At 41.0% G+C, this 26,853-nt stretch overlaps 1 protein-coding gene across 1 annotated transcript in view; it reads left to right on the forward strand.

The window, feature by feature from the left end:
• Window positions 1-26,853, forward strand: part of DOCK2 (dedicator of cytokinesis 2) — a 4,134,711-nt gene that overhangs the window by 394,444 nt on the left and 3,713,414 nt on the right. The window contains exon 7 of the mRNA XM_044069535.1: window positions 14,558-14,693. Coding sequence (XP_043925470.1) covers window positions 14,558-14,693 — 136 coding nt within the window. The remainder of the gene's footprint in view (window positions 1-14,557; window positions 14,694-26,853) is intronic.

The raw sequence follows: 26,853 nt of genomic DNA on the forward strand, positions 1-26,853 counted from the left end.
TATCTTTGCTGCTGTGTTGAGATGTTTTCTTAGTGAAGAAATGAGCATCTTCACTTGACACATCATGCCTTGTGTTAGGCAGGTAAAGTGTTCTAGGTTGCCACAGGCCCAAGAAGCTCAGGCTGTCAGAAAAGTAGTTATAAGCCAAAGGAGTAGTGGGCACTCTCCAAATGTGTGTGCAGTACAAGTAGTATAAGACATGTCTCCTTCTCTCACTTTTTGTAAAGTAAAGCACATCCCTTACTATCATCATATATTCAAATCTAATTTTGACAGTTCTGACAGCAAATTTACCTCAGGCCTAGCCCCCCCCCCATTTCCCTGACTGTGGTGTTGTGTACCAGCAACAACTGTAGCAGTGGTTTGTCTGCTTGATCTCTACTCTGAGCTGACTGTCACTAACATTTCTAACAGCCTACACACAACTTGTACAGTTTTAATACTGCTCTTGTGGTGTAGTGTAGCAGTAGCAGCAGGAGCACACTGACTTTGTGGATCTTTGTCTCTGATTAGCTATTAGGCCTCACAGCCTAGGTACAGCTCGGATAACTCTAATCCACTTTTGTAATGTTGTCAAAGTAGTGGCACCTGAAACAGCAGTTTTCCTTTGTGAGATTAGATGTTGACTTTATCTTAGTACACAAGTTTGGTGCAAGCTGTTTCACTCATTATTATTATTATATCTGCAGATCATTAACTCATAGCTTAACACTTCCAAAACTGAGGTCATGACAATCCATGCTACCTTGACTGAGATTTGTGGTCCCACCCTTCAAAAATACACAGCAAAATAGACTTATGATGTTAAGTTGTCAATCTCGCCTTCATTCTTGCTGGATGGGGTTCGAAGCCGATCCTCGGCTCCGACTCGGCACTTGCTAAGCTCGAGAGCTAATTTTACCAGCTCGAGGCAACCCTATATCCCATGATGCAAGGCAGAGATTACTCAGATCTCGTTTGCCGCTTCGCTAACGAGGTGCCTTCTTTTACCAGCTCTAGGTAAGTGAACTTTTCAGAGACTTTTGTCTACCCCCTTTAACTTTTTACATATAAATATTAATTTTTGTTAAATACCGACTCACGTTAACCCTATTCCTGTCAGTGTTCCCTTCTTTTAAGTAAATATTCCCTTCCCCCTAGTTAGGCCTTAGGCCTTCCCCTCCCTAAATTTTTTCCTGTCAGGGAATTTTTTGTGTGTGACTGTCTGTTATCCCTGTTAGTTTAATTTAATTTATTTAAATTGTTGGACTGAGTGTGTTTTGTGTGTCAGTGTGTTTCCAGTGTTTCATCGACACAGTTATGTCGAAGGACACTAAGGTCTCAGGCTTCAAGAAGTGTGACTCGTGCTGTCAGAAGATGTCTCTGACAGATGGTCACACTTGTGTTTATTGCCTGGGACCTTCGCACCTGCAGGACTCTTGTGCTATCTGTCATGCTTTCAGCCCAAGAGTCCTGCAAGAACGAAAAAATAAGCTCATTTTAAGGGGCTTATTAAAACCCGAGAGCTCCCCGACTAAGTCGGCGCCAGGGAAGCCCTCGAAACCTGTTAAGCCTTCGGCTCAGGCTTCCAAGCCGTCGGCTTCAGGTTCTTCCTCACCAGGTTCGAGATTGGCTCTGGCTGGAGCCGATCTTTCTATACCAGTATCAGTATCGGCTCCATCCGGCGCCGATACTGTCAAGTCTAGACACTCAGTGTCGGCTCCGGTTGGAGCAGACGTATCTTCGGCTCCGATGGCTCCATTAATCTCGAAAAAGAGATCTCGATCCCCTTCTGTGGGATCTATTCATTCGGCTCCGAGATCACCCTTGTTCTCGGAGCGGAGCCATCGGAGCCGATCTTCTCGTTCATCCAGGCTATCTGATCACGACCTTGAGAGAGTGGTGAGTAGACTATTAAAGTCTCAGGCATTGGCCCAAATACTCCATAGCCCATCTCAACAGATGGTAGCTATATCACATCCACCGAACATTCCTCCTTCGACTCTCTTACAGAGCTCGGAGCTGGAGCTCCTCGGAACCGGTACCATTGTGACTTCAGAGCCGATACCACCCCTTTTGGCTCCGTCGTCCTCGGCTCCGATTTCCTCCTTGAGACCTTCACTGGAGGGATCCGGGTGTCTAGTCTCTCTCGTCGGCTCCGAGGGGGCGAGTGGCATCGGACCCTTGTCCGACCCCGTTCTCCCTCTCGGAGCTTTGGCGTTGGTGAGCTCGGCCCCGACATCTGCCTCGGAGCCTTCCCTCTTGGTGGGGCCTGGGGTTCCTATCTCTTCGGAGCGGGAACCTTCTAGTCTCTGTGATGGGGGAGCCTTCGAGGTGATGAGGAGTGTACTAGCCCCTGGGCTTAGTCAACGGACAGTTCCATCATCTCCTCCCACTACAGTACCTGCTGACGTCTCTTCCCACTCTCTTGCTCCCGGACCCAGAGATCCAATGCCTCAGGTTTCCCCATTGGGAATATCTTCCTCCTCCGAGGCTTCTCCTGATCCATCAGGAGAACCCCCCCATAAGAGGACATGTAAGAGGAAACATTTAGACTCCCCTGAGTCTACTACATCAGATACTGACTTGGATGAGTCGGAGGGGTCCCTAAGGTCCTCCTCTGAGGATGTCTCATTTTCAGACATCCTTGAAATCCTTAAACAGAGGGGGAACTGGCCCTCCCTTAATCCCTCTGAGGACGAGTCAGTATACCTGGAGGCATTCGGATCTCGACTCTCCACCTCCTGGGTGTCTCTGCCTTTCGACCCTCTCATGGAAGTAGTGGCTTGGAAGGTGTGGATGGCTCCAGATTCGGTGGAACCTACCCCCAGGAGACCTTCAAAATTTATTACAGCCCCACAAGATAGACAATACTTAACAAAAGGTGTCCCAGTTGATGCCATGGTGGTGGCTGCTGCCACCAAGAAGGAATTAGCTGATCCTTCAGTACCTGTTCATCCTCCTAATAAGGAGTCTAGGACTATGGACAGGTACAGTAAGCGGATTTTTTCTTCAGCGACTTTTGCCATGAGATCACTGAAGTACTTATGCCACTTCACCCGCCTTCAAAGAGATGTTCTTAAAGAGTTGGGAGAAGTTTTACAGGATCCGTCAGCTGCTGGGTCTCATGATAAGATTAGCTCACAGCTAGGAATCCTTAACTCCATTGCTAACTCCTCCATGCGGCTCATTTCTTATGCAGCTGATGGAGCGAGTAGGGCCGCAGGCACAGGAGTGGCTCTAAGGTGTCAGTCCTGGATGCGGCTTTGTAATTTTGCAGACCCCTTCAAGGCATCTTTCACAAATTCCCCTTTTGATGGCTCGACCTTGTTCGGTCCTCAAGTGAAAGACACTTTGACTAGATGCGAACAAGATGACAAGACTCTTTCTGCCATAGGAGTCCGTTTCTCCACCCCTTCTAGACCTTACCCCAAAGGACAGAAGGAAGGGAAAATGTGGTTCCGCAAATCTCAAGGAGTCACGCCTGACGCACAAAGTCAGTTTACCCCCAGAGGCAGAGGGGGTAACAATAATAGACGCCGCCCTAGGGGCAGAGGCGGTCCGCAGAATCAGGGTAGCAGAGAGCCTCTTTCTGACAAATCCTTCCAGCATCACTGAGATATGTTGCCCGATTGTCCGCCTTCGGAGGCAGACGGGGGAAAATTATCGCTGTACCCAATAGCCTGGCTTTCCCTTTCTCAAGACAAATGGGTACAGTCAATTATATCCGAGGGTTACAAAATTCCCTTCATTCAAACCCCAATTCAACAAAAGGGAACCCTTCCAGACATTCCACCCGGTCTAAGGGAACTAGCAGTACTAGAAATATCAAAACTGCTAGTAAAAAGAGCCATCCAGCCAGTCCCAGCGGACCAAATAGGATCCGAAATCTACTCAAGGTTCTTTTTAGTTCCAAAAAAGACAGGGGACTGGAGACCAATATTAGATCTGAGCAAACTCAACAAGTTTGTAAAGAAATCAAGATTCCGGATGGTCACGCTTCAGTCCATTCTGCCCTTTCTGGGCAAGGACAATTGGATGTGCTCGATAGATCTTCAGGATGCGTACTATCACATAAAAATTCACAGACGCTCCAGAAGATCTCTCCGCTTTCGGCTGGGGACCAGTCACTTCCAGTTCAGAGCCCTGCCCTTTGGACTCACTACAGCCCCCAGAGTGTTCACCAAATGCATGGCAGTGGTTACGGCTCACCTGAGACGTCAAGGATTCCAGGTGTTTCCATATCTAGACGACTGGCTCCTCACTGCCACCACCAGATTTCTGCTTCTCCAAGCCAGAAATTACACCATTCACACTTGCAGAGGGCTAGGAATTTCTATAAATTTTGAAAAATCTGCCTTGTCAATATATTACTTTTATAGGCGCAAATTTGGACACTGTACAACTTTCTGCAAGGTTGACAGACCAAAGGATCTTGGACATTCAAAGACACGTCCAAGTGATTCTATTCAGCAACAAAATACAGGCCAGATTTGCTCTGAAAGTACTGGGTCTTATGGCGGCCGCCATAACACTTCTTCCCCTCGCCCGCTTTTACATGAGGCTGCTACAATGGATGCTATTCACCCAATGGTCCTTTCAACAACTTCCCATGCGTCACGAGATCATAGTAACTCCAACTTGCAAAAGACATCTGACTTGGTGGATATTGTCCCCTCAAATCCATCAAGGCAGACCATTTGTTCCTCTTGCCCCGGTTGCCACGGTTACATCGAACGCCTCCCTGATCGGGTGGGGGGGGCATTATCAGGGCAGAATGGTCCATGGCACTTGGCAACCTTTCGAGTACCATCTGTACATAAATGTTCTGGAGATGAGAGCAGTGCTTTTAACGTTGTAAGCCCTCAACGACTCTCTTCCCCTGGGAACTATTGCAGTCCAAACGGACAATATGTCCATAGTGTGGTACATAAACAAACAGGGCGGAACCAAGTCCTATCCACTGTGTCGAGAGGCTCTCAGACTTTGGAAATGGGCAATCTCCTCTCACCGGTTTCTGATAGCAGCGCACATCCCAGGGAAATCCAACATCATAGCGGACAGATTGAGCAGAGCTATTCTCATGCCTCACGAGTGGTCTCTCAAACAGTCAGTGACGGAAGAGATTTTTTAGAAGTGGGGCCTTCCTTGCTGCGACCTTTTCGCTACACCTCAAAACAGCAAATGCCCAGACTTCTTCTCTCTCTTCCCCCTTCCAGGCCATCCCCCAGAGACGCTCTAACCCAAGATTGGCCCCGGGGACTTCTTTATGCTTTTCCTCCTTTTCCGCTGATACCTCAGCTAATTCAGAAAGCAACCTCCTTGAGAGCCAAGTTGATTCTCATTGCCCCTTATTGGCCTCGACAGATTTGGTTTCCATTCCTACATCATTACCTCTTGGTACAGCCATGGCATCTGGACCCAGTTCCAGATCTTCTGACCCACCAGTCGGGTCAACTGCACCAATCCATACCTTCTCTCAACCTCACTGCTTGGTTGCTCCACTTCCATCCTTAGCCAGGCTTCCTATGATTTCTAATCCTGCGGGATATCATAGTAGCTTCCTAAAATCTTCTACCAGAAAGATCTACACTAGTAAATGGTGACGCTTCTCTTTCTGGGCAAAAGCTAGGAACATAGACCCCTATACTGCTCCAATTCATTCGGTGTTGGACTTCCTAGCTGACATTTTTAATTCAGGATCCTCTTCTTCCACAGTGAAAGTTCAACTAGCAGCCATTTCAAATTTTCATATAGGCTTTTTGGACCACAACATTATGTCACATAAACTTTGCAAGGCATTCCTTCGAGGTATCTTTTTATTGAAACCTCCTATTAGAGACCCCCCACCACAGTGGGATCTAAATTTAGTTTTAACATCCTTGATTCTTCCTCCGTTCGAACCTGCAGCTGCCTGTTCCTTGAAATTGCTTTCTTGGAAGACACTTTTTCTAGTTGCCATTACATCTGCCAGGAGAGTATCTGAGCTTCATGCTCTCTGTGTTCGCCCTCCCTATCTAATATTCCACAAAGATAGGGTATCCCTAAGAACTAATCCGTCTTTCTTACCAAAGGTGGCATCTCGGACTAACCTTAATCAGTCCATTGATCTTCCATTATTTTTCCCGAATTATTCTGCTAGAGCTGAACAAAAGTTACATTATCTCGATGTTCACCGTCAGCTGAGATATTATCTGGATAAGACAAAAATTTTTAGGAAATCTGATCAACTTTTTCTATCCTATGCAGAGAACAGGAAAGGCCTTCCAGTTTCTAAGGTAACTTTATCTAGGTGGCTGTCTTCCGTGATCACTTACATTTATCAGCTCCGAGGCAAAGAGTTGGTTTCTAACCCAAAAGCCCATTCTACCAGAGCTCTAGCTACATCTACAGCTTTTCAAGCTAGACTTCCAATAGACACTATTTGTGCAGCAACCACATGGGCCTCTCCTCATACCTTTGTCTCACATTACAAATTAGATTTGGTCTCCAGAGACAGAGCACATTTTGGTTCCACCGTTCTCAAGAGTCTGTTCCATTGAGCCACCCAGGATAGAGGTGCTAGGGACACGGTCCCATCCAGCAAGAATGAAGGCGAGATTGACAACTTAACATTTAGAAGTTATGTACCTACCATAACGTTCCATGTTAGTTGTCTTCTCTCGCCTTCTTTCTTAAGCCCCGCCTCCTTCCCCTAGCCTGGTCAGACCGAGAAGATTATACATCTTCTATTAAGAGGTTATTACCTTTTTCTAGCTGGCCAACTCCTAGTGTCACTAGATTATGTGGATTCTTTCTAGAGGGTTATGATGTTATTTAGTATTTTTTATTTCTTCCTCCTAAGTTGGAAGAAAATGCTGCTATTTCTTTAGCTACCAAACGAGATCTGAGTAATCTCCGCCTTGCATCATGGGATATAGGCTTGCCTTGAGCTGGTAAAATTAGCTCTTGAGCTTAGCAAGTGCCGAGTCGAAGCCGAGGATCGGCTCCGAACCCCATCCAGCAAGAAAGAAGGCGAGAGAAGACAACTAACATGGAACGTTATGGTAGGTACATAACTTCTAATTTTTAGACTAGGTGGACAGCATGGACACAATGCTGGATTTTTGGCTAATAGTTCAGGACAAAGTGTATGCCACAGTGAAATCTACTCGCTTACATTTGTAGAACATCACAGTATCAAGCACCTTTTACCTCAGTCTGGTCTCTCAGTAGTTCTTCATGCTGTGTTCCGAAATCTTCATTACTACTGCAGTGTCCTATATAAGGGAATGTCCTGCTCAAGGTTTGACATCTTACAGCTAGTACAGAACTCCATGGGCAGGCTACTGACTGGAAAATCTCGCTAGCAAAACACTGTGCATCTCAAGCATTGTTGACAGTGGCTTACAGTTTGCTATAAAATTACTTACATGGACCTGGTGTTAGCTAATTTGTCAGTTGACTTTGGTCCCTATTACCTGAATGAGCAGGAGATACCTTACTGTCCTTCTCACATTTTGTGCTCAGATTCCCAAGGGCTGCTGGTGGTTCTGCAGATGTGCCCAGAAACATTTGATGCGTGTTCCTTTGCCTTTCAGGCTCCTCACTTTTGGAAATGACTGCGTATGTGGCTAGAAAGTATCATACCTTTGGTATCTTCCACAGGGCATGAGCTTTTAGTGGCATGGGTTGATATTTATTTAGAAATGTAGAAAACTGTTTTTCTAACCCTATAATGGGTTTTAGTTTCCTCAAAAAAAAAAAAAAAAAACACAATTAAAATGTTATCCTGAGATTACTTCTTGACTTTTATATGCTTTTTTTTATTTCAGGTGTCTTAATTGTATGTCATTTTATGTTCATTTTTGGTCATTGCAACCAACAGTTGTTAAAACATCTTAATAAAGTTGCAGTTCATGCATTCCTAGACTCAACTCACAAAGGCTGTAATACAGCATGATTGTGGCTTGACAGACCAAAGAGCATGTTTTTGACCCATAGTATGATTATTGTGTACCTCTCAGTCCAATGGATATTGTTACTGCAATAGGTTGGGCTGCCTCCTTTCCCATGGATGAGTGAGTTGGTGTCAGCTGCGTATTCCTGCCTCTCTTGTTGGCTTCATAGTGCAAGGATTCATGGTCAATCTTGCATCAATATGAATGAATTATAGAGAAGAGCAAACAAAAATAAAGTATATAATTATCATATGAGAAATGCTATCATAATTAATTTTTAATGTTATTCTCAGTCAGAGTACTTCTTATGAGTAAGTAAATCTGAATATTGGGTGAATGGATCATCTTCGGGGTGGACCTGGGAACTGAAGGAGTGGACATTTTGTGATAATACATATGGAAGGTTAGTTGTAAAATACAGAGAACAAGCGTATGCTAAACATTGAATATTATTACTGTTCATTATGTTACTTTGCCTTATTATATAATTAAAGCACAGTTAAGTCTTTCGGCTTTTCCCGGTTAGGGATTGCCACAGAGGAACTCAAGTCCGCTAATGATTGGCAGTGGATTTTTACAGTGCCAAGTTGCCAGCCCGACGCCCAATCTTCAAAGAAGGCACACCCATTCACGCATGCACCTACCTGCATGTCTTTAACATTACTCAACCACGGGGATGACATGCAGACTGCACACAGAAGGTGCTCCAGCCGAGAATCGAACAGGAGAACCTCTTGCTGTGAGGCGACAACACTAACCGCTGCACCACCGCGGCCAAGATAATTAAAGCACAGTAATTTAAAAAAAAGAATGCACACATTAAGTGAAATTAGTCATTCTCATTTTTCTTACTCTTTTATGTCTGCTTTAATCCTAAGTTAGATATAATGCCTGATGCTGTTTGTTTAAATGTGATAAATGCATGCAGTATACAGGTCTATTGAAGAAGTGAAAAAGCAGTATTGTGTAGGAGCAGTACTGTTGCATACTTGGATTCTGAGCAGTATTGTATGTGAACAGTGTTGTTGCACATGTGTGCTGCAAGCAGTACTCAGTGTTATTTGTGTGTATTTATTTATTTAGGTTTGATGACCGGGGAAGTCCACTGGGCCAAGAAGAGCCTGTTTTCAGTGGAGGCCTGGGGAGAAAAGCTCCAACATATTAGAGTTAACAATTTACATAACAATTTGCATGTTACAATTAAAAAACAAAGCTTTGTACAATATTAAGTTACCTATTGCAAGCTGCAAAGGAAAAAAAGAGAAAAAAATTATTTGTGCAGAACATATACTGACATTTCAGAGTGTGCAATACAGTATGCAGTGAGCTCTAGTGAGTTAAACATTTAAATACAAGGTAGCTAGCTCATAGTGGTGGGTAAAAGTGATTATATGCACAAGAGTTATTTGAGAGATGAGAGCTCTTTATGAATTGATATAAAGCTGATAGTTCTTTTAGTTTAGGTGGATGAAAATGCGTAGAGAGAGTACAGAGGAAAATGTTATGTTTGGGCGTGGCAAGGGCATTTCCATTTGGCTGATAGGTGAGATTGTAGTTGGGATTTGAAGTTGTTATGGTTAGGAATGCTGCGAAGGATGGGGGGGAGAGTTCCATTGTTTGGCTATGGGGTAGGAGAAAAGTAGCTAGTCTGGGGGACGAGAAGGTTTATGGACTTGAAGGAGGTTTTGGTTTGTGGATCTGAGTTGGCGTTTGGGTTTGTAAGATTTTAAGGATGTAGCAAGAGAGGGGCAGTTCTGTGGTTTATAGATAAGATTGTGGGCAATGGTGAGTTGTAGGTAACTGAGCTAGTTGGGGAGTTCGAGCCAATTGAGGGTGTGGAGGGAGTGGCAGTGGTGGGAAGAGTTTTTAAAATTGGTTGCAAATTTGCAGATTTTGTGGTAGCAGGATTTGAGTTTAGTTTGTAAGCCGGTGTGTAGGTTTGTGAATAGAGGGGCACCATACATCAGGGAGGGGAGCAAGAAAGTAGAAGCTAGGGTTTGACAGGTAGAGGGGCTGAGGTAGCAGTTGTGTTTGTAGAGAAGATCTATCTTTTGGTGGTTTGTTTTGATAGCAGAGTAGATGTGGGTGTCAAATTTTAGTTCTTCCTCAATGATGATGCTGAGAAGTTTGGTGGTGGGGACAATTTCGAGGGGGGGTGTTGTTCTGGCTATGTATGGTGAATGAGGTTTTATCAATAGTGGAGTTTTTGCTGGGGAGAAGATCATTAGTTTGGTTTTATTTGGATTCAGGGTTAGGTGGTTGGACTGCATCCAGTTTTCTGTTTTGGAGAAGGCTAATTGGGTTTTTGTTGGGAGCTCAGAAGGTGAGAAAGCTGGGCAGATGATGGTTGCGTCATCTGCAGATTGGATGACAGGTGAGTCTGGGATAGAGTGGTAAAAGTTGTTACTAAACAGGTTAAAGAGTAGAACAGACGTCTGTGGGTGTAGGAAGGAAGACGGAGGTTGAAGGTTTCCATTGGACTGCTTGTTGGCAGTTGGACTGGTATCTGGAAAACCAAACTATGGTGGAGGAAGAGAGGTGTAGAGTGGAGAATTGTGATAAGAGAAGGGTGTGGGAGATGGTGTCAAAGGCTTTTGACAAATCTAGGAATAGTGTAGATACAAATTTGCCAGAGTCACGTTCTGAGTTGATAGTTTCTAGAAAGGAAAGAAGGGTAGTCATGGTGGAGTGGCTGGGTGGAAGCCGTGTTGGGTAGGGAAGAGGAGATTATTTTGGGTTAGGTGCTTCATTAGTTGTGCTTGGATGGTTTTCTCTAGAATTTTAGACAGAGGGGAAAGGGTGGCAATAGGCCTGAAGTTGGTGGCGTTGGTATTATTTCCACCTTTGTGGAGGGAATGATGTAGGCCTGGTGCCAGATGGAGGGGACGTAAGATTCTAGTATGAATCTATTTATAAGTATGGAGATGGGGAAGGCAATGTCATCTGCAGTTAGTTTGAGGAAGGTTGGAGGAAGATTGTCTGGTGCATTGCGGCATGATTTGAGTTTGAGGAGAAGTCTTTTTATAGTGCCAATGGAAATGGGATTAAGGTAGAAAGGTGAGGAGGGGGCTGTCTGGTTGGAGAGGGGATTGTGGAAGGAGGGGATGGGGTTAGAGGAGGGGGGTGGGAAGGAGCTGGATAGTTTGGCTATTCAGTCTATGAAGAACAAGTTGATTTGGGAGGCAGTATCAAGGTCGGAGAGGGTGGGATTGGGACAGGGGTTTTCTTTATTACCAGGGTGTAGTATTGAAGAGATGGAATTCCAGAATTTTTTGGGGTTTGTGGTGTGCAATGACTGGAATTTGGAGTAGTGAGCTTTGCGATCTTTAATAAGTAGCTTTTTTGTGTAGTTACGGAGTTGCTTAAATTCAAGCAGGGATTTTGTGTTTTTGGTATTGTTTCCATTTTTTGTCTCTTTGTCGCATGGCAGTTTTTGTTTCTTTTGATAACCAAGGGCAGGGATTGGTTTTGATATGTTTGGTTCTTAGGGGGGCTAGCTGGTTAAGGAGGGTTAGGAAAGAATGGTTAAAGTAGGAGACTGCTTCATCTGGAGGGAGAGTTTTTAGAGGGAACCAGTTAATGCTGTTCAGACATTCTGAGAAAGTTTGGGGACTGAAAGATGAGAGGTTGCGGGTTTGAATGTAGTGGTGTTTTTGTAATGGCGTTGGGTGTTGGTCGGCGAAGGCAGGTAAGTAATCACTGAGAGGATCAGGTATTATTCTGGATTTGGTGATGTGATGTGTATTCAAACCAGTGCTTTATGGGAGTAGTATTAACTCATTCACTCCAATGGAGCTCAAGCAGTTTGCACTCTAACTTCCAATGGACAGAGCCTAAGCCTTTTGATAGAGTCAAATTATGTCCTCACATTTCAAACAAATGTTCATATCTCTGGAACCATAGGGGTTATGAAGGAAGTATAAATGGCAAACTCTTCAGCACAAACTATTTTTACAGTGGTAGTATTCTTTAGTTTCTAAATCTTAAACCAAATTTTATAAGTCACAGTAAACACAGTAATTATTGCATTTGTAATATTTTGTAAACAACTTATAATATCTTAGCAACCACTCAAGTTACCTACATGTTGTCAGCAGCATTTTATTCATCTAGCTGAGAGCTTTCATATGAGCTAAAGAGTTCTGTCTTTGTTACTTGGTTGTTGAGCTGTTTAGAAAAATGTGAAAATTATATTTATATAAATTAATATCATAAAAACAACACTTGATATTGATTTACCTGCACTAGACAGAGATCAAATATTAATGCAGTTGAGTTTGCCATTGTGTAAGCTTTAAGATGAAATCCTTTAAAACCTTGTACATAATATGGTTTTGGAATTATAGATGCAAATATGAACAAGCAATATTTGATGACTGGAAGCGTCAGTAGGAGTTAACTGCAATTATACAACGACCCCCCCCATTAATATTAAAAAAACGTGCACGCTGACCAATCAGAGTTATAGTAATGGAAAAAGGTCCGGTCGCCTAGACTTTTTCCATTACTATAACTCTTTTTTTTTTTTTTACAGCAACGAAGAACACAAGATCTCCGTTGCTTCACACTGTCTTGCTATGTTAAACTCATTTAACATAGCGAGACAGCATTAAAAAAAGCAACGGACATTCTCCGTTGCTTTTTTGAATGCTGTCTCGCTATGTTAAACGAGTTTAACATAGCGAGACAGTTTGTAAAAAGCAACGGAGATCTTGCTTTCTCCGTTGCTTTTTACAAACTGTTTCGCTATGTTAAATGGGTTTAACATAACAAGACGGCTTTAAAAAAAGCAACGGCTCCGTTGCTTTTTTTAAAGCTGTCTCGCTATGTTAAACCCATTTAACATAGCAAAACAGTTTGTAAAAAGCAACGAAGAACTTGCTTTCTCCGTTGCTTTTGCCCACAGCTCTGATGTACTGCGTAGGCATGCGCAGTATATCAGAACTGCCGCAGAATACCAGACAGCTGTGGAAGGGCAGCAAAGAGGCGTTATACAATGCCATTATTTAAGAAAATTCATTATTTTTTTCTCTTAAATAATGTCATTGTATAATAGCAATAACCCATGCCTGGGTGTGGGTAATGCTGGATTTAGATTTGGAACTCTGCTGAAACTCGTGACCAAACCACGCCAACCGTTGGTAAATCCAGCATTACCCACACCCAGGCGTGGGTTATTGCTATAATGCACCTGGAGGCATCACTCAGATTTAATGAGTTAAAACAACAAAAACTAGCCAAATGGGAGTAGTGTTGTAAGATGTTTGTGTTCTGTGTATTCTGACCAGTGCTGTGGAGGAGCCATGTTGTTATATATGTTTATTTCACTCATTAGTGTATAGGAGCAGTTCTGTTACACGTGTATTCTAAGCAGGTTTTTTTTTTCCGGAAAATAGTGTGTATTCAGTGGCAGGGCTAGTCACCCAGTGGTGTAAACCTTGGCACTAGATGATTGTCACTGTTGAAGTGACACTCTGACCCCATGTGCAAAAATGGGAAAAAGGGGTTGGTAATGGATGGATGGCTGGATTACAGTGTGTACTCTAAGCAGTACTCTGTAGGAAATGTTCTTTTACCTTTGTATATTCCAGACCTTACTGTGTAGGATCAATGTTGTGTAAGCACCATGTTTTATACGTGTGCATTGCAAGCAGCAATATGTAGGTGCACTGTTGATAAATGTTTTATATTATAAGCAGTAATGTGTGGGGGCAGGGTTGTTATTTGTATGTATTCATAACTGCCCTGTGTAGAACAATGGTGCTACATGTTGTGTATTCTGATCAGCACTGTGTAGGAATGTTTCTGTTGCATGTGTATGTTCTAAGCATTGTGTAGGAGCAGTGTTGCTACATATATGCATTCTAAGCAGTGCTGTGTGAAAGCAACATTTTTACATATTTATGCATTCCAGGCAGTACTGTGTGGAAGCAGTGTTTTGGCATGTATGTATTCCGTTCAGTACTTGTTAGAATCAGTGAGATTACATGTACCTATTACAAATAGTGCTTTTGTAATAGCAGTGCTGTTAACCTATGTGCTTTCCAAACAGTTTGCTGTAGGAGTAATGTGCATATTCCAAGCAGTACTAAATAAGAACAGTGATGTTACATGAGAGTATTCAAACTCTTTTAGTATATAAAGAATCAGACCACCACCAATTTCACACTAATGAAAGTGAGCAAACATAAACAGATTAGATAAATATTCCACATAGTTTTTTGCTGATGTATCATTTCCATGCCAGCACATTGGTAATGGAGTGCTGACAGCAGTGCAAGTAATAGTAGCAAAGTAATTTCAGGGTATATGCAAGAAAGAGATTTAGCACCCTAAATTACTGTGATATTGTAGTTTTGGGATAGATTACTAAAACTCTTTAGATAATAAAGTTACCAAAATGCGTTACATATGCCATGCTGATACTTCCGCACTGTCTCTTGAAATTGTACATGTAGTTATTAGCAGTATAGGAGGAATTGTAAACAGCTTAGTAGCAATGTGTAAAATGGCATTACTGAAAGAAAACTGCAAAAACATTTAAAGCAGTATTTAAAACTCAGATTTTATTAAGCTGGTCTCAAATATAACCATGCTGTCAATTGCTCAGCATCAGTAATTGATTTTTTTTTCTCTAGGATATTGGAACTAGACTTGGTTGTCAGGGATGAAGATGGCAATATTCTGGATCCAGATAAAACCAGTGTTATAAGCCTGTTTCACGCTCATGAAGAAGCCACTAATAAAATTAATGAACGCATCAAAGAAGAAATGGTAAGAGCACTCATTGTGTCATGGCAGTGGCACAGTACATAAGATCTGCTAAATTGTGTTTTAAACTCTGCTGAAACTATTTTCACACTCTTTAGCACAGCTAGAATGAGTGAGGTGCAGTGGAAGTAACAAAGGCATGACATTAGTTTTGTTCATTCAGTTCTTTATTCTTTTTTGTATTCCCTCCTACCACTGTCCTTAACTTTGTTTCCATTCTCTTATCTTTCTTTTCTCTCGTTCTCATCTTTTAGTCATTGATATATCTGAGATTGACACTGACACATTTGTGGCGTCTATTGTTAAGAAACAGCATTGTTTTATTATTTGGGAGTATTTTTAACTCTCCTGCAGCTGACAATCAGTTACTTCTATAGGCTAATTGGTTCATAGGTAAGTACAAGGCTAGCTGCCCTTACAGACAGTTTTAAGCCTAGCCAATTTCCCTTCAAATGTTAAAATCAAACCATGTATCATCTACCTGAGACATAAACACCTTAACCATTATACTTTTAGTTAAATGCCAAAAATGCATAGTCATACCCTTCGGGAAAAACAAGGGCTACCCACCCATGTAGCTAAAGTAGTTAGGAAGACCTTCTACATTGCCCACCTTATCATGAAGGGATTCTCATCTAGATCTACTCATCACTCATCAGACCAATGATTGATCTGACCCGACACTTGCAGCAGCTGGAGAGGCCACAAAGTTCCTCACCAAAAGGATAAAGGGTCTCAAACATCTGTCCAACCCAGATTTGATGAATATGCTTCACCTCAAAAATCTAGATCCGTCAGAGCCACAAGGGGGAGACTTACTAAACGACACGGCTATTAATATAGGTGCTGAGAGGGATAGATTCATCACCCACGGACAGCCTATGCTGTGGAATAAAAGGCCTTGTTCAAGAGAAATCTTGACCAATGGATGGGAGATAATGCCCTCGGGCAGATAGCCTAGTATGAACCTATGAACCTATGAACCTATGAACCTATGCCACCCCCAGCCCCTTGCAGTTCTCTCAATGATTACTAGGTTTACCAAACCCATTTTTTTTCCTTCTACAGACTAATTATATTCATGTCTGAACCAGTGTGGAAATTGAGATATCCTGAGGCAGCATCATACCACTTCCAAGGATGCGTTTTTCCTTTAAGGCCTATCTAACCCCTCTCCCTATGTGCACACACACTGTCCAATCAGTGATGAAGCAATGTGCTTGCTGTGCACGGTCTACACCTCCACGTAAGACTGAGACAAACCCCTGCTCCCATTACAGACATCATGCTCCTTATGTTTCATTCTCTACCAGGGATCAACCCAAAGGTTATGGCTGAGCATGTGTACCTCCTTTGTCCCTCTCTCAGATGGTGAGTTGATATACCTCACTCAAACCCACTCCCTGTCTGGCTCTTCCTGTGCACAAGCTGCTAATCAAACTCAGGTCATCTAGGTTTTAGTCAGGGCTTAATCCCTTTATGCCATGGAGCTGGTGTGATTAAGAAACAGAATTAGAATAATAAAATAATTCTGGGTGAATGCAGCATTGTGTTTTAGTTTTAAGAGGTACAGTTCTTGGTGTATCAGTGAGCAAAACAGTGGTGAACATGTGGAAACAGTAATACAAAGAGAGAAAGTGTTATGGATATTTTGTTCATTCATTTATAAAGTGATCTGTTCTTGGTTTGAAAGATTTTGCAATAATATGGATGTTCCCTTGTAGCCTATGTATTCTGTAGCAGTTGTGCCGCTGGCGTGAATTTTACTTGTACAGATTATTCAGATCTGTGTTGTTAAGCTGTTACAGCTGACTTAAGTGCTTGTGTGCTGCTGCCTCATTTGTCAGTTGCACAGCATAAAAGTTATAACTCTGAAACATTACAGTTGTCAACCTTTCTTGGTTAGAAAGATTTTGTGAAAATACATAAGTCCCATTTTTTTTCATATGGATGTTATCTTGTAGCCTATATATTCCGCAGCAGTTGTGTCACTGGTGTGAATTTTACTTGTACAGATTATTCAGCTCTGTGCTGTTAAGCTGTTGCAGCTGACTTAAGCTGGACATTTAAGATACTAAAGACATTAACTTTTTGTAGGGAAAGTGCTTGTGTGCTGCTGTCTCGTTTGTCACTTGGACAACATAAAGTTCTCCATAACATGAAGAATGATGACCGGTTTGGAACCTGGTTGCGATAATACATAAACTTGCACCTCTCTACTAATCCACCAATCTTTGGGTTGTAGACTGATGTCTTAAACTGTCTGATTTTATTTCAATGTCAGGAGCCTTAGCATTACCCTTGCATAATGACACTGCTTCTGTAAATTTGGTGGCATACTCCATTATTAATAGTATCTGCTGGTATCCATTACTAGTTTTTACCAGTGGCCCCATGTTGTTTATAGCAATATGTTCAAATGGCACTTCTGTGACAGGCATTGGGACTAATGTTTTCTGGCTTACAGGACAAGAAGCATTGCTATTGTCTATCTCTCTTATTATGCCTGTCAACTAAAAGTTGGCTAGTGTACTTGCCTTAGTTTTGTCCATCACCATGTGACCTGAGAACTCACAACCATGGGCTAGCTTCATTAGCTATGTTTATGTATAGTCTTGGTTTTGCACCTGATTAAGAATTTCTTCTCTTTCTGTACTTAACGCTTTACAAAAGTCAACTTTTAACTACAAATAGGGGTAATATGTAATGCGAACATCTTGTTTACTAGCTTCCCATACAACCTTTGCTATGTTCTCTGTTGACATATTTCAAGTCATCCTTCTATTGTTCTTTATTAAGTTTATGTGATTTATCTGCAAGTCCACTGAGTCAGGGTTACTTCAGTAACCTGTCTCACGATGAAAGTTATAGCTTCTTTTCCACAAAACAGTAGCACTGTGGCTTCTTCTACATGTCCCCCTGCAGAGGGTAGTTGTAGGCAAAAATCACATCTGCTTTATTATCTCGTTATCTGTACAAGTCTCTTGAGTGCTATTTTATCTTTAAGTTGATCTCCTTCTATCCTAAAGTGATTGGATGTCATCGACTCACTTTCATTTCTTTTCTGTGTTGCCTTTTATTTGCCAAGAGTATCTCAGTACACAATTCATCTTAACATTTTCTTCTTTCCTTGCACAGAGATATCAGTTTTTTAGTCTGCCTTCATTTAAATGGTCTACTTTATACTCACTTGAATTATTTGCCTTGCACTAGCTGAAGTGGGTTCAGAACTCTTCATTTATTTATCTAGGACTCTTAATACTTATTACCATGTATTTGCTGTGTGGGTCCTTACTCAAATGCCAGCTTTATCTGACTCTGTTTCAGTGCTTACAATCCTTGTAAGTCTCTGTGTGATTTTTACTTCAGTCACAGTTTTAGGTTTCTTTTCTATCATTTTGTCATGCTACACAGGGAAGATACTGTCAAGGCACAACCAAATTCTAATCTTGTTGTCTAGCTTTTTAATGTCAGGTGTATCAACCTGCCAAACTGTATCTATGGCTTGCCCCTCCTTCCACATTTCCATAGTTCTTTAAAACAGGAAATATATTTTCCTGTTTGTAATAATAGACAGTGAGCCATGTCAGGGGTTACAGCCACAAGATGTAACAATTTCCCAGAGCTTTCAAATCTATGTGTGTGAATGGGTAGTCTTTTTTCTATCACCATGGCTGCTTAAAAATATTAAATTTTTGGTTGTTACTAATCTTATAGTTATATATCTGGGCACCTTATACTAGGGTAATCATGCTTCCAGAGTCTAGTAATGGTTGAATGTCCCTCCCTTTCCACTAGAAATGCAGTACCATCACCAGCTTAGTTGTAACTCAATGATACAGTGCAGATTTGGTTATTCTTGCTGTACTTTTGTTTCACCCTATAGAAACAGTTACACATATAGTGTGCATTTCTGTTTTTACATTTGCCATGCTATTATTCTGTCCATTATTAATAGCATAGAACTTAGCATACTGGAATACTACCCTGAAGAAACACGTGAGCACTCACAATTTTAAGGTCCTTTAGAAAATCCCTGAAACAACACCTGAAAGAAACTTCCCAATGCCACTGCTTCAATTTCTGCCAAACATTTACGGCAGGAAGTTAATCTCACAGGCCAAAAATCGACAGATCCCACCTCCACTCCTGTCGCCATCCAGTCCTCTCAAAGCCAACTCTCAGCCTCTGACTTTCTGAAGATATTCAGCCACCGAACAAGTACTGTAACCACTACCTCTCCCCCCAAGGTCTGCCAACACCCCTCCTTTCCCCTGCTTCTATTTTAAGAAAATTGCACACAAATACCTTGCCCCCTACTAGAAATTATACCCCTAGATACACTTCATGGTGCAAATGACCTACTCCGTTGGCTTATATCACCCTGTAAATACTTCCTTGCCATACCTCTTCTCCATATTTATAATCTCTGCTTAATTCAAAATATAATACCAGACATATGGGAAACTGTTTTTGTTAAACCTCTTCTCAAACAGCCTCAGCCAGAAAACGCCTTCCTCTTCCACTCTATCTCCATCCTCCCTACACTTGAGAAAATACTTGAAAAACTAATCTACAGCCAACTGGAACACCGTGATACTATTATGGTCACTTACAGATGAGATCCTTCTCAACATGGATGAAGAAAAATGTTCAGGAGCTCTCTTCATTGACCATACCAAAGCTTTTAATCTTATTGACCACTTTCTTCTCATTCACTCTCTCCAATAAATCAGGGTAAGCCCCAACACTGTCACCTGGTTCCAGCATTTCTTAACAAATAGGTATTTCAGAGTCAAAATAGGCCCATCCGTATCACCTGCAGCACCCTTTACCAGAGGAGTGGCTCAGGAATCCATACTCCCTCCACTGTTGTTTTCAGTCTTTAATAACAAACTCCACTCTGACCTCCCTTACCTTCTCATCACTCTTAATGCAGATAACTTGGTTATTCTTAATTCAAGTCCCTCACATTCAACTATTCAAACCCAGCTTCATTCTGACCTCCACTACCTTTAATTCTTGGCTAAACAGCCATAAGCTATTCCTAAGCCCCTCCAAAACAAAAAGTATGATAATTGGAACCTCACAAAAGCTGAAAAAAAATCATAAAAATCTCAGCATTACAGATCTCAGCGGTTCCCCAAAAGAAACAACCATGTCCTTTAAATACTTAGGTTTATGAGTAGACCAGTTACTTAACTTCAAAGCCACATTGGAGACACATTTTCTGTCCAGACCAGCTAGAGTTACATCCTTGCACAACCTCTAAAGAAGACTCATCCAGGCTACAGTCCATTAAAAACAAAATCTAATGAATCATTTTTTATTTCCTCCCACTGCAGTAACACCACTACATCACCCCTGGCAAAGCCAAATGGCTACCAGTCTTCTACAGAGATGAGCTAATTCTAGGGTCTCTTCTTTTCAAACTACTTCAACCAGATGCCTTCCCAACTCTTGCAACCAAACTCCATAATAAAACCACCCCCAAAAAATTCCACAACCACTCCCAATTAACTCCCCCACTTCAGACACCCCAGACCAAACTGCAATGTACTGACAATTCCTTCTCCATTCTTGCACCCAAACTCTGGCAATCCCACTCCCTAAAAGAAGTCTCTTCTTTCCTCTTGTTCAGAGTTCAGCACAAAAGATACCTCCATCAAAATTCTGACTACAGGTGCTTTTCCACTAGACACACAGACTAACCTCCTCCTCACCTGCAACACTTCAGCTCAGGCACACTATTTTCACTTGCTGCTTCCCTGTCATATTTACTATTAAAATCCGCATTTGGTTTTCTACACTTTTAATAATGTTTACATACTATATCAATTGTCTGTGGGATTGTCTACCTTCTGTGATTACTCTATTAACTGTTTGTTCCACCTGCAGAACCACCTTAGTTATGTTTCTAACCTTAACCCTGCACCTTACCTTAAAAAAACAGTTCCTGTAACACTGCAGCTACACAAAACACACACACACACACACACACACACACACACACACACACACACACACACACACACACTCATTAAGAACACATCTGTCACCTTACCTAACCCCAACCCTAACCCTAAAATACACACACTTGCACACAAACATACAAAACCCCTCCCCTATCCACAGCTCTAGCCTTAACATTTCACAAACATTCTCACTCCCTCCAAACTCCAATCACCTGTTCAACAAAACCTACCTCAGTATTTTGACCTTTTGGCTAAAAGCACCACCCCAGCACTCATCGACCAAATGGATGTTCAATAATAGACATGTAAGCCATATTGTGTGTGTGTGTGTGTGTGTGTGTGTGTGTGTGTGTGTGTGTGTGTGTGTGTGTGTGTGTGTGTGTGTGTGTGTGTGTATAAGAATTGAAAGGACTGTAGAATACTGAAATGAACTGGAAATAACTATAAGAATCTGGAATGAGACTGAAATGAATGTCTTTTTCTTTTAAATTACCTAGAACTGTACTGAACAGGCGCCAGTCTCTCCTTTTTGTGCCAAATCTTCCTGTACCTTTCAGAATAAAAGTTTGTATACGCTATAGTTTGGCTAAGAGTGTTTTATTATGTACAGTGGAGGTAGATGCCAATAATATTTGGATCAAATCTTACGGTTTTCAGTAACAGTGCTGATTAACTGACATAGACCGAAATATTATGTCCGAAGTGTCCGCGCTCATTGTACTCAGAATTATTTCTGTCCTCCTGAATAATGTACTTAATATTCTGGAATGCTGGTTACTTGACCTGTCTTCTGCACTTACTCTCTAGTGTCTGTACCAGACTTTTGAGGACTGCACTCCAATGACTTTTGACAAACTAACTGACTCACTGTGTCTGAAATATCTCCTAATAATACCAAAATCCTGTACATTTGTACATGCCTCTTTAACTTTGGTTCCCAAGCTTATTTGTACTTAATGTACTGCACATTCTTTTAGCATATTTTATTTTTATCAGAATTCTTGGCTGAAGATTACTGAAACATTCCTTTCAATTGAACCTGCATGTAAAATCTTCCTTCATATAGCTTTGCCTGAGGTCACTACATCTGACCTCAGTATTGCAGGAGTTCTGTCACAATGCCCTACAGCTACAAGTTTACTGAGACTTTTGTCATTGTTTTATAGCCTGCAGTCACAATATCTGACCTCAGTGTTGCAGGAGCTCTGTCACAACACCCTACACCTACAAGTTTACTGAGACTTTTGTCATTGTTTCATAGCCTGCGAACACTTCATCTAACCTTGATATTTCAGGAGCTCTGTCACAATGCCCTACACCTACAAGTTTACTGAGACTTACCTTGATATTAGAGGAGCTCTGTCACAATGTCCTATACCTACAAGTTTACTGAGACTTTTGTCATTGTTTCATGTAAGCATATTTAACATGAAGAACATTGCTGCATATTAATTTTAATCAGTTAAATACATGCCTGCTTGTTGATTTAAAGGCCCCTTACTCATTTGGCCACTGTCTACTTTTGCTTGACCAGTAGACTATACTACATCATATGCCTGATATTTAGTCTCAGGAAATGACAGAAAATCTGTTTTACTTGCATCTGTTTATTAATTGCTTTGTTCTAGCTATAACGTGATTGCTCTCAGTTATAGACTGATGTATAAATTGACTTATGCTCTGCTTCCCTTTTCTCCCCTACCCTACCTCCAATTCCCACCCACCTCCTCTTACTCTAATATTATACTTCCTACTTACACATTTTACTTGTGACTCTTATTCCAAAGCCCTCCCTAAATGACCTTACTACTTCTGTTTCTTGTTTTCTAATTCATTATCTCTTTTAATTTTTAGCACCATTCCCAACTATCTCTCTCTGTCTCTCCCACCCTGCTTTGCCCTCTATCCATTTATAATCGCACCCTCCCTAATAGTACCTATTTCACATTGTATCCTTTTCTTAAATAAACCTTCATTTTTCTTATTTTGACTATATCATTATACTCTAGCCTTTAATACCCCCTATTTCTCACATTCCAGAGAAGATACTAGGGCAACCTACCTCTCTTCATTTTTAGAAAATACTCCTGTCCTTACCTATCCTCTTCTGACTTTCAGAATACAACATCACTGAATCTCCTACTGTTCTGCAACTTCTTGGTTTCTTCTTCATTGCTACTCTTCATAGGATTGCAGGATCATAGGAAGTTACTAGGCTAATTACAAGCCAAGCCAAGTTACCCTTATTTACCTGATCAGCAGCTATTCCCCCGGCCAAGAGGGACACAGGTGGAACCCCTGGAGTGAATTTACGGTCACCCATCCAGTCATGCAGATTGTGTTTGAAGAGGGCCAGTGAGGTGCTCTGTTTAACATGAAGTGGGAGTCTGTTCTAAAGGTGTGGTAACCTCTGCAGACAACTCTTTCCCTTCAGCAGATTTTATTAATGTCACATACCAGGTTAAGAACTTTAGAGTGAGTAACCCGTGTACCATTTGACTTAGAGATATGCAACATTTCTAATAATGCAAGGTCTGAGATTGCTTTGTATGTAAGGCAGACATCACATCTGAGTAGTCAGTATGAAATAGAACAAAGTGACAGTGGTTTCAGATGATCAACATAGGACAGATGCTGAAGACCTTAATTTTCCTTGTGAGGAACCTTTGTGGTTTCTTCAGTTGCTGCAGTGCTTAGAATGGTACATGCCAAAAGGGGCATTCTACTCAATTATTAGCCTGATGAGGGAAGAGTACAGGAAGGTTATAACTTCTTTTTTTCTGGAGGCAATGCCCTTACTTATGAGATGAGCAATATAGAATGCCTTCCTTACCAATGTGGAGACATGATGGTCAAAGGTATGTTTGCTGTCAACCTGTGTGCCCAGGTCTCTCACCACTGAGTGCATACTTAAGGTGTTGATATTGTTGTGGTAGTTAGCAGGAGCATTGCTTTTACCAAAGGAATGATAATACATTTTTGCATTGAAATTAAGGCCATGACTTTGACACCAGTTTGTGTAAGACTCTCTTGTAGGATTTTGACATCATTTGGAGATTCTATGACCACTCCCAGTCTTCAGTTTATTATGTATTCTCTTACTGTATCATCTGTCATCCTACCATGACTCAATAATATATTGCAGTACCTAACCAGTTCTGTCCCAACCATCTGTTCATACTTCCTCTTTCCACTTTCCACACATTGCACCAAACCTATTTCATATTGCACCTCACCTTTATTCCAAATACAGGTTAATTGCATTTCAACTCAAACAAAAAGAAAATTAAGTGCAAAAATCCTCTCCAAAAAACATGTATGCATTATTCCCCAATGTACTAAAATATTTCTAGGAGGAGATATTCACATTAATCTTGGCCCTTCCTGTCACAGTGAACACAAAGATAATTCTGCTCCACATACATCTGTAACCCAACAACAGCCAAACCCCAAACCTGGTGATCTATTTTTGTATGCAATAAATGTTAGACGTGTAAGAAATAAAACTGCTGAACTACATGCCTGGATCACCCGACATAAGCTTGATTTTCTTGCTGTAACTGAAACTTGGCTTAAACACAGCATAAACAACTCTGAAGTTATACCTTCTGGCTATAATATCATCTGTTAAGACCATATAAAAAGGAAAGGTGGTGGTACTGATTTAATATTTCCCAGTAGCTACCATATTTCCCCTTAGAGCAAACCAAGACCAAATTTCAGTTCAGCAGAGCTTCATATTGCTTTCCTCAAAATAAACAGTTATAAACAAATATGCATTACTGTCCTTTATATCCCTCCTGCCAACAATACAGCTATACTGGAAAATATCCTAAGTTGGATATCTTTAACATTTCCACAAGAAAAATATTACTAGGTGATGTGAATGTCAATTGTTTGGACAAAAACTCTAACTCTCCTACATCTAGCATAAATATATATGGTTTCACACAAGTAATTAATAGCCCCGCACATTATAGAAAGACATCAAATTCTGTATTAGACTGGATCCTAGTATCAGATCCTAACAAATACTCCACTGCAGGTAGAATGTCAAACTCTCTTAGTGATCATCTCCCAATCTATATGAGTAAACATCTTACACATCCAGTTAAACAGCATATTTATAAAACAACACATAACCTGTCCAAGTTTAACCCAGAAAAGTTCATTACTACACTGTCATATATTAAGTGGGACTTCCTAAAAAATCCTCCCCTTAGATGATACTGTAATTGAATTCAGTAAAACTTTTGTAAATATCGTAAACAGCCTTGCATCTCCTAGAAGGAAGAGACTGAAAACAAATAATGGAATTTGGCTATCCAGAAACAGTAGAATGCTAATGCAGGATAGAGAAAAAGCATGGAAAGTATGGCAAAAATATAAAACACCTTGATATCTTAAACTTCAGAATGCTTTGCAATCGTGCTAAAAGGCAAATAATTGAAGACAAAAAAAAAAACAGTACTGTAGATCAAGTGTATGCATCTTTAAGAAGCTGTCTAAGGGCTTGCACAAGTGTATAAATACTGAGCACGTGCGAGCCTGACTGCCATTTTGTAGTAAGCTGTTGAGATGTAAGCATGTATGTCTGTAAGGTTCATCTGTTAATCAGTTTGTTTATATTTTATGATGCTGCTATCCATCCTGATGTGTTTCTATGTAATAAAGCATCTAAACAAACTACCGCAACTGTTCATCATTGATGTTAGAGAGGGACGAGCAACATGGTGTCAGAAGAGGCATGGCTAAAGCAACTTGTTGCTCCAGTTTGAGACCGAGAGGCATCCAATTGGTATTGGAGGAATATAGAGGAATGGATCATCCCTACTGCACGTATAATTCACAAAACAGGTCAGAATCGAAATTCAGATGTTAAAACTTGCTTAAATAATTTCTTATTCACAAAATATGAAACGAAGCATACAGAATGCTCTAAACAATATTTTAATAAACTAAAATGTTCGATATTGTTAAAAATATTCAAATTACTACAGAAAATGTTTGAAATAAGGCCCAAATTGCATAAAACAAATAAAATAAAAGGAAAAGACCACATTTTCACTGAGCATGTATTTTTGTATTAATTAAAGATAGCCGAGTTATCAGAAGTGTATGAAGTGTTCACGTTTGTGCAGTATTACAGTAATGTTATTTCACAAAATACAGCCATTTCAGAGCATATTTTGCAAGTACAGTATTTTGAAGATTTTATTGTGCATCTGAATGTTATTATGAGCTCTCACAGCACATCTTGTTCGTACATAATTACAAGGGCCATATTTTCACTGTGTTGGTGCATATTTTGTTGGCATGGCAGATGGATTTAGAAAACCATCTGCACTTGTGTTTTCCAATAATATTGCAGAGAACTGGAGAGTGTTTGAGCAAGAGTACAACATTTTCATACAGGCTACATTTTTGAATAAAGATGATCGTACAAAGGCACTTATTCTACTTAATTAAGCTGGGTCAGAAGCCATTGAAAGGGAGTGTTCATCTGTGTATGCAAGTGCTCTCTTTGCAAGAAAGGGGGAGCCCTCATATTGTTGTAATGGCTGAGTCAAGGGAGGATTCTGAGTGCTTAAAATGTAAATTTAGAGAAATGTGTATCCCCCAGATACACATCACAATGGAAAGGCACTTGTTTTACACAAGGTATCCAAAGCCTTGCAAAACCTTTTCAGCATATATAACTGATTTGAGAAATAAGGCTAAAACGTGCAGATTGAGTGATTTAAGGGATGAGTTGATAAAAGACAGACTTGTGTGTGGTATTAAAGATGATGATGTGAAAAAGATTTTGCTTCGTGACAGTGATTTAACTTTGAATAAGGCCATTGAGATTTGTAAGATATATGAACTCACAGAAAAGGAAAAGCACACAAATATGCTTACAAATGAGAAATGCATGCTTCCAGTAACTTCTAGAGCTCATGTTGATAGTATGCAGCACGTGGTTAAAAGAAACAGGCCCAAACACATAGCAGCAATTGTAGCCCCTGCAACACTCATTGGTAAACTCCAGAGGATTCCAGCAAGTTCCAGAGTTTGCACAGTCTCATGGAAGCATAAAAGTGAGTCAGCAAACTCAAGGCATGGGCCCCAACCTAGTTTGATTGCCAACTGTGGTAATTGTGGTGGAAGTCATAAATCTAAAAAGGAAAAATGTTTAGCTTTTGGTC

The sequence above is a fragment of the Protopterus annectens genome, chromosome 4.part0 (assembly GCF_019279795.1).
Source record: "Protopterus annectens isolate FY-2018-M chromosome 4.part0, PAN1.0, whole genome shotgun sequence".
In the NCBI taxonomy this organism is placed as follows: Eukaryota; Metazoa; Chordata; order Ceratodontiformes; family Protopteridae; genus Protopterus; species Protopterus annectens.